The sequence below is a fragment of the Pocillopora damicornis genome, chromosome 10 (assembly GCF_964200805.1).
Source record: "Pocillopora damicornis chromosome 10, jaPocDami1.2, whole genome shotgun sequence".
Lineage (NCBI taxonomy): Eukaryota > Metazoa > Cnidaria > Anthozoa > Scleractinia > Pocilloporidae > Pocillopora > Pocillopora damicornis.
This window is the reverse complement of record NC_142679.1, coordinates 10,155,403-10,163,795: the sequence shown is the minus strand read 5'-3', so window position 1 is coordinate 10,163,795 and position 8,393 is coordinate 10,155,403. Positions and strand designations below refer to the sequence as shown.

Here is an 8,393-nt window from a genome sequence, read left to right as displayed (position 1 = left end):
CCCTCTCCCCCATCCCCAAAGAAAAAAAATGGCTGCAAAAATAAGCACAAACATTCCTCAAATAAGTGCCCCCTCTCTATCTGCCAACAAGTTTTGAAAGTGTCCACTCCCTTTAAGTTGTAAGTTCTTCCTTCCCTCTCCCTCTGTTGACAGGTGGTCACATTTGCCACAGCAGTGTGTAATTATAGTATTGAAGTATTAGATTTACACATTCAAAACATGCCTTTTTCATATTATAGCATGTTGAGTGAGCAAAAAGATTACTATCTGTGATAAAAATGAAACCTAGAGATCAACTTTGTTTATTCATACCCAGTTTTTTTGGTTTTTTGTTTTCAAACCTACATCATCAAATTGCTGCAAAACAATCATATCTGAACAGTTCGTGAAATATCAAGTACCTTCCCTGCTCTAAACTACTACCATGTATACACACCTTTCCACCCACTTTTCATTGAATTTTAAGTTTATGTCTGCAGCACTTATTAAAGGTTCAAGGTATTTCAGCAAGTTTCAGTTTTAAGTAAACAGTTACACCCACTTATGTAAGAGCTGAAATTGTATCAACCTTATATCCTCTAAGAGTTTTTATAACATACTATTTTCCCTCCCTTTATATTTGAGTAACCCACCCCTAATTCCAGAGCCACAAAAGAATAACCAACCTTGAAGTCTGGTTCTTGCAGTATCTAATGGAAAGAACACTGTCATAGCTGTCACACTTCCCTGTTTAAATAAAATACTATTCAGTTCATCATTGTATAGTGGTAGGTTAGGCTTTGTACCATTAACCCTGAATAATTTTTTTTTACCACATTCACATATGTCTGCTAGAGTAAAAAGAATACTAGTCCCTGGAGAAAGATCACTTGCAACAGGTTGGTTGTCTAAGTAGCTTTTTTCACTCCTTGTATGTAGTGTTAGGTTTCTTTTAAGGAATAGTCAGAGCAATCAGTCATTATGCTGTTTGTTACCAAAAAGTAATTAATAGGAGATTTTTGCTTTCAGAGAATCTGTTCTACCTTTCCACTCAGGTATGGTAGTTTCACCATAGCTAGGACATTTCCAGCTGATCACTAAGCTGGGGAAAGGGGATATGGACAAAATTTCCCCACTATACAAGTGCAAATCTGTAGAATTGTCACCACTATGAAGTAACATATCAATCAATTCAAAGCCTCAAAATCCCCCTCCCCAGACTTTGAAGATTGGGTTGTTCAAATTCCAGCCACCACCACCCCCCCCCCTCCCCAGTAGGTTACTTAAGGGGGGGTTGAAGCTGCCAATTGCCTTTTGAGAACCTCTGTAGCACAATGTTGATGGATTCTTGCTCGATGGTTCACGTCTTAAAGGTAATAAAAAACTATGAAAGGGTCGACATTAAAATTTCCTTTATTGCATGCGAAAATATACGCGGATATTTGTCCTCAGACATCACCTGATCTGGGAAGTAACCGAAATAACCTGTGATTCGCATCATTCTTCGCATCCTTAGAATATTCAAGCATTTTTAAACCGAATGGGCCCTATCATACAATCACAAAAAGTGTGTCTACATTCAGTGCGGACGAAAACACATATGCTGTCACAAGTTAGTTAGTTAATGTGTATGATGTACTCACCACTGCGCCGGCAAGAGCGTGCACAAAGTTCTTGTGGGAGAATAACATTTTGAGTGTAACAGGTAGATCCAATGCCGGTAAAATAGGAACCATATCATTGAAGCTTACAGTTTTGGAAAACAAGGTCATTTTTGCTTATAAAATATGTCTGCAATTAAACATTCATTCAAAGAATTTGTTTCGGAGGTTGCGTAATGGTGAATAGCCGAGTTACGAACTTAGAGCCGATAATGTTTTTGGTCAGCACTAACGCTTAAACTTGGCTACCAAGCTCTAAAATGACGTCATTTAAAAATATAGCAAAGGCGAAAATTGTGACGAATTCTTAAAGCGATAGCGAGAAGTATGTCTTTGAACAAAGTTGTTTGCTCAAATGGGCGGCTTACTCTTCATGGAGACTAGTAAGTAAACTTAATCACATTTAAACTTGGGCGCTAGTCTGTTGTAGAGATGGATTTTGGACAATATACGTTGTCTTTTATCAGTGTGATATACCATCAAGATGGCGTCGAGTTTGCTCTGGAAGGCGGTGAAATCCCTGGTTATTTGAAAGGCTCAAAGAAAGGAAATATCTTCATTACCATTCAGAAAGTAAGTTCTAAAAGATCATATATTTGATTTATTTTACATACACAGCCATCCATCATAGGGGACTTACGTTGCAACCGATTTTGATTAATGCAACTGTTTGAAACATGTACGTACTGTCAAGTTTCGCAATGGTGATTGCAAGCGGGTAGTCGTAAGCTTGCTGGCTTAAGTATAATCTACATACTGGTTGAACTCATTATTTGTTATTTGTTTAAATAGAGCCTGAAAATTAGCAAACCTCGTTGCACTAAGTTATTAAGGTATTCAGTCAATGTTATTGATAATCAATCTCAATCGATATCGATCAATACTAGATGTTAATATATATCACACATGTGAATAGTTCTTTTAGCGTATGCTGATTGGCCAGTTCGGAACTATTTACCTCCACGCAGCTAATGAGAAAAAGTCTCTGTTCAAGAGTTCAATTCTGACCATTTTCAGTTTATTGAAAGAAATACACTTTACACTCATGGGGTGATGAGGTGTTTTTGTTGTTGGGTTTTGGTACTTTTTAAATCAACTCTTTCCTTTGCTGTTTGTATTTACATAGTGTTATCATCTTTCAGATCATATTTGCCCCTACAACTGGATGCAATTATGGTTCATTTTCAATGAATTTCCATAGTATTCGAAATGTGGAGGTTAGCTTTTCTGGATACTATTCTTGTTATTTTATGATGAAAAAGTCATAACATGGTAATTTTAAAATATTTTAGATAGCATCAATCTCCATGACAACACAGAGGTACTCATTGAGTTTTTTAGCTCAATCTTCTTTGTCTTTTGTGAGATTTACTCATTTCAGTATGTGCTTATCTGGAAACATAAAAAATGTATTTTTACAGAAGGCTTAATGAAGCTCTCAAACAACTAATGCTCTGTTAAATACTTTTAAGGTCAAGCAACCCATGTTTGGTGCAAATTTTGTGAAGGGGGATGTAATTTCTGAGGCAGATGGTAAGTAAAGAGTAACCTGTTCTAAATCATACTAAAAAACAGCTAAACAGTCAAACTTAGGGAAGTGTTGGGGTAAAACAAGCTCTTTTTGGTGGATAATTGAGTTACCAGCTTCAAAGTATGGAAGATACTTGAAGTTCTACCTCAATTTTGTCCTGAAATTTTTCTTATTTCTTTTCAGGTGGTTGGCATGGTAGAGGAACTTTCAAAGTAACCTTCAATAGTGGTGGAGCTATAGAATTTGCTGAACACTTCAGAGTTGCTGTTGCTAGTGGTGAGTAAATTAATTACACAGGGTTTCAATAGAACCTGTTCACTGGTGGTCAACTACCACTCAAACAATGAGTTTGATAAAACTTGCTTGATAAAAATTTTAGAAAAATTTCTTTACCGAGGCAGAGTATATATATTTTATGGGTGTAAAATTTTTATGAAAATGCATGTTTATTTTACTGAACTACAAGTAAATGTTTCTGTAGTCCGTAGGCCTGGGTCACACCCTCCACCACAGGCACCTGGGCAGCCAGTGATGATGAATGGAGGCAACATCTACAACAATATGTACCCAGCTCAATCTGGCTATTATGGAGCCCCTGGGCAGGCATTCTACCCAACTCCGCAACCTGCAGGATATGCTGTCTATCTACCTCCAGGTACAGTCTTGTTACTGTTTGTCCTATATGGAAATTTAAACCATAACTATTTTTTAGTTTTGGTGCTTAGAATTGAATGACATGGCTACCTTTTAAAAATAAGAAACTCAGTCTACATGTAATTAGATATTCCAACAGGGCTGTACAGGGATTGAGAAGAAATTCTTCCCTATCATTTTTCCAAGCCAGTAAGTCTTTGAATTTGGTTTGAATGTGGGTAATGAAAATTTATGGAAATTACTGCGATAAATCTCCTGAAAACTACATTGCCAAAAAAATGATTGAGTGATTAACATAAAAAATAAGTCCTGAAAAAGATCATAAAAAGTTGTGGAATTTTCTAACTGTTGGGCTTTCAGTGTCAATTCAAATATTTAGTTGGAGTGTAATTTTAGCATCTTTCAGGGCCATGACTCAAATGGGACAAAATTTGAACCGTTTTTTCAAGTGTGGCATGTGTGATGCAAAAAACTGATTTTATTTGACAAAAATTGTTTGTGTGCTACAGATGTGTTCTCCCTTTGTGAAAATCTTTCTGTGACAGCAAATTCCAAGATTTCTTGGTTTAAGGTTACTCCCTACCTTCGGAGGCCAAGAAAATAGTTTTTTCTTTTATTTCATTCAACAGAATTCAAACATTTAACCTAACATTCCCATTAAAAAATTCTGAAATCTTTAAAAGCACCAGAGTTATTTAGAAAAATGTATTTTCAAATAAAAGTTAATGAATCAGGAAGGTGTCATAATCTTGTACCTGAAAAATTTTTGCTCATGAAAAAGTTAAAAGTGAAAGAAAGTCCAGTTAAAAAAAAAAAATAAAAAAAAAAAAAAAAAAAAAAAAACAGGCCCAAAGAAGAGAGAAAGAGTACCATTCTGTAACAAAAAGAAAAATCCGTCGTGAAAGTGACTGGTACTGGCAGAACTCCATGCTGGTGTCCAGATTTGAACAAAGAAGTCCCTGTCAAACCTTAATTTGTCAAACATAATGTAAGAAACTAGGTTTCTTTTTATTTATGCAAGTACTCACTGTGATACAAAGCATTTACAATTGCCCTGAATTGTAATTTTGAAAGCTGCATGTTGATTTGTTGTCTTGCTTCTCAGTGCATTTCTGGTTTTCCATTTTTGCCGTAGGTTTTTCCTTTGTCTTTGGCAACTTTACCCCCTTTTGTATTGTCCTCCTCAATGCTCCACTGAACAATTAAGATAAAAAAGACCTGTCTGCAATGGTTTACTTCTCCCAGGAAATCTTGATCCATCATCAGTGGTGTCAGAAGGTCCCATTATCCCATTGGTTTGCAGTTTCAGGGGGGCAAGATAATCTCCTGGGGTGGCATGAGTTGTTCGCAAGCCTTTTTGAGCTAAAATCTTGTATTTGATTTTGGGACCAATACATCTGCTTTGAGTGAGTTTATTCGGTATTTAGATTTGACCAATTTTGGTCATATTTTGCCAGAACATTCCAGGAACAATGACAAATTAAAGGGTGTTGGGAAATATTGATATTTGAAATATTTTTCCTGTGGCATCCATTTATGCAAAATGCCTGGCATATTTTTAGCTACACCTACTTAAGATACCAATATCTAAACAACCAATCAGACTATTGAAAAAGCTAGACACCCTTCTGTTGATTGATACCTGGTGATTAAGACTGCAGCCATTTTGCTTGTACTACGGTCTCTAACACCCAATAAATTCAATAAAAGAACCCACGGTCATTTCACACTTTACTCCTGACACTTCCTTAAAAACTCGCTTTATATATATTGTAAACTGCAGTTATTAGCCTTTCTTCAGATATATTGTGTGTGAGGATTTTATTGAAACTAACGCATATACAAATTTTCTCCCGAAGAACACCTGCAAAGGTGTTAAAGTGGTTTATAACAGCTGTATTTTTTGTGAGAGAGAACCATATCAACCCAAACACCTGATTGCCAAAAGCAGCTCTTTTTCTCTGTGACAGGACAGGGGTTACACTCAGAGGGGTTATTCATGACTAGTTTTGCAATAAAGTTAGGATTTACAGCACTGTAGCTCTACATGCAGTGGTGGATCCTTAAGCAAAAGGAAGGGATATCTTATGTGGTCTCCAAGAATTTGGTTCAGCCACAGTATTTTGTATTTTTCTCTTCTTTTGAGACACCTCTATCATACAGGGTAGCTGTACAATAACTAAAATAAAATGGAGTCCCAGGTTTCTTGTTACGGACATGTTTCCCATACAGAAATGTGACAAGCCACATTCTAATTCTGACTTACTTTTATTTTAGGTGGTGTAATGAGTCAGCCACCACCATACCAGCCTCATGTAAGTTTCTGTTTCTGTGAGGCTTTAATCAGATTTTAATTCAAGAATAATGACAGCTACTTTTATTATTTAGCTATATCTTTAACAGCTTTATGAGATTACTGAATCATTGCAATGCAGTGAGACTTGGACACAATAAACCCTTGAAGACTGAATTTGGAAGTTTCTAGCACTCCAAGATGTAATCTTAACAAGACCTAGCAAGCCTATCTCCTTCCCAAAAGTTGCTATCATTCAAACTTGTTATTTAAGCTTGAAGTTAATCACTGTTTGACTTTTCTTCAGGAAAATCCCCCACCATACCCAGGACAGGCTCCACCCTCTGCACCCCCTCCTACTGATGGCAGTTTTAACTATTCATTTGGAGGTTAGTGGTCTCTGAGTCTGAATAGCATCACTGCTAGGCGTTGATTCAAATGTAATTGGATACAGTATTCACATGTACATTTATACTTGCCCCTGAATAATTTCAACATTTTTCCAAACATGTTCATGTCTTAAGAAAGCCCCACAATAAATAAAAATCAGCATATTAAGAGGGAAATCAGAAGGCATTAAGTGGTGCAGATCTGGATTTGAGTGAAAATAGTGGCAGATCAATGGATTTGGCCATCACTTGGCATGTATCACTAGATTTTTAAAATATGCTCTTTCATTTAGTTCCCTAGACTTTATTTTGGGGTAAATAATACAATGTATGTACTATGGGGTGGAAATTTGTTTCTTTTGATGATCTAAATTTTTGCAGCAGCCTTGGTTTGTAGTCTCACAAATTGCCTTTGCTTCTGTAAAATAAGTTTTGGAACTTTTGCGGTGTGTGTTTCCAAGAGAATACAAACTGGAGGAAGGGATTGGAAGGTACCTTATTAGGCCATGTCAATATACCCCTGTACAACTCTGTACCAGCAGAGTAACAAGTGTGGTGTTAATTTTGGGTGTTTTCCATGAAGTCCCATCAAATCTACTACAGAGCCGTTTTCTCATCACTTACTTTTGTGTGAATTTTTTTTATCTTCAGTCATTGTCTGATTGCATTAAGTGGTATGCTTTGTGTAAATAGAGCAAATAGTGACATAACCTGTGTTGTACATATTATGATACCTTTAACAGATGCAAAAGCAAGAGAGGTTTACAGCACTGGACAAAACGTATATGTACCAGCCCCTCAGGTATGTGAAGTGAGGATAACCTCTTGAATATCGGAAAATTCCTCATTTTTATTTCACACAAAAACAAAAAAGGAAGGCATTCTATCGATAAATCTCTATCTGTTGGATAGCGTAGTACGTTTTGTTAACACTTATCCGCTGGGTGGCGAAGTATCCGTTAGATCGCTTATACCAAACTTTGAACAATTGTGCGCTTGCTAGCAACTTAGGTATATATATTTTTCTTTTTTTATAGCCTCCACCTCCCTATGCGCCACCCCCTTATACTGACAAGAAGAATGATTAACTGTAGATAATGCAGTCATGGAACAGAATATGCGATGAAGTCCAATAAAGTAACTTAAGTTTTGATGGTAAGAACCACAGGTCATGACCCAGCCACTCACGAGGATCGTGCAACTGTAATTTATGTTAATCATCATTCTAATTGATAAATGAATTCTTCTGAATTTGCTAAATACTGTAGAAATGAATGAGGTAGTCAGATTGTTGATCGATAAGGTATATAGTCTAATAAGGTAAATAGTCCGAAGTACTTTAATCTAGTCTTTAGGGAAATTTATCCTTCTTATCATAAAAGTTAAATAAAAAGTGACAACACATAATGTAAAATAGTGATGCAAAGGAGCGCTTTTGACTGTCGTAAAATCTGGATCAGAGTACGTGGTCACATTAGCTAAACGGAATAAAGGAAAATGACAAAAAAACTCAAATTTAATAACATGTTATATACAGTACTTCAAGCACAGGAAAGCGCGAGTGATTATGTCTTTGTTGGCTTTAGCTTGAATCACTTTGCTGAGATGGTGGTGTGAGTTTTTGAGATTGTCACTCTACTCCTGTCTCCAAGTACAGTTTTTGCTACGTTAGGTAAAAGGAACACAGGTATCACTAGTTCGCAGCGTTCGGAGAGGTTTATCACTTTTGAGATCCCAGGAGACTGTGGTGCAGCACTTTAAATGACACAGTTATGAATGGTGTTTGAAAGAGAGAGTAGAGAACTTACTTGAATTTCTTGACTTGGGTAAATTCCACATTAGAAGATTAAATGTTGAGGTTTTAAACCTTGTGATTTCAAGCTTAA

At 36.4% G+C, this 8,393-nt stretch overlaps 2 protein-coding genes across 2 annotated transcripts in view; one reads left to right on the top strand and one right to left on the bottom strand.

Annotated features, from left to right (window-relative positions):
- Positions 1 to 1,870, bottom strand: part of LOC113664903 (peroxisomal membrane protein PMP34) — a 10,009-nt gene extending 8,139 nt beyond the window's left edge. Inside the window, exons 1-2 of the mRNA XM_027180522.2 lie at positions 1,623 to 1,870; positions 666 to 726 (exon numbers count right to left, since the gene is read on the bottom strand). Of these exons, the coding sequence (XP_027036323.2) occupies positions 666 to 726; positions 1,623 to 1,751 (190 nt within the window). The 5' untranslated portion in view covers positions 1,752 to 1,870. The remainder of the gene's footprint in view (positions 1 to 665; positions 727 to 1,622) is intronic.
- Positions 1,869 to 8,393, top strand: LOC113664908 (WW domain-binding protein 2). Its single transcript, XM_027180525.2, has 10 exons — positions 1,869 to 2,023; positions 2,108 to 2,213; positions 2,783 to 2,857; positions 3,113 to 3,173; positions 3,355 to 3,447; positions 3,653 to 3,826; positions 6,103 to 6,140; positions 6,426 to 6,507; positions 7,251 to 7,309; positions 7,545 to 8,393. The coding sequence occupies exons 1-10, from the start codon at positions 1,968 to 1,970 to the stop codon at positions 7,593 to 7,595; spliced, it is 795 nt and encodes a 264-aa protein (XP_027036326.2). The 5' UTR covers positions 1,869 to 1,967; the 3' UTR covers positions 7,596 to 8,393.

What these genes read in the sequence shown, in the direction of transcription:
- LOC113664908 (XM_027180525.2), top strand. Translation starts at nt 1,968, where the DNA reads ATGTCTTTGAACAAAGTTGTTTGCTCAAATGGGCGGCTTACTCTTCAT. An exon ending in ATAGTATTCGAAATGTGGAG is followed by an intron (nt 2,858 to 3,112) that starts GTTAGCTTTTCT and finishes AATACTTTTAAG; the next exon opens with GTCAAGCAACCCATGTTTGG. An exon ending in TGCTGTCTATCTACCTCCAG is followed by an intron (nt 3,827 to 6,102) that starts GTACAGTCTTGT and finishes CTTTTATTTTAG; the next exon opens with GTGGTGTAATGAGTCAGCCA.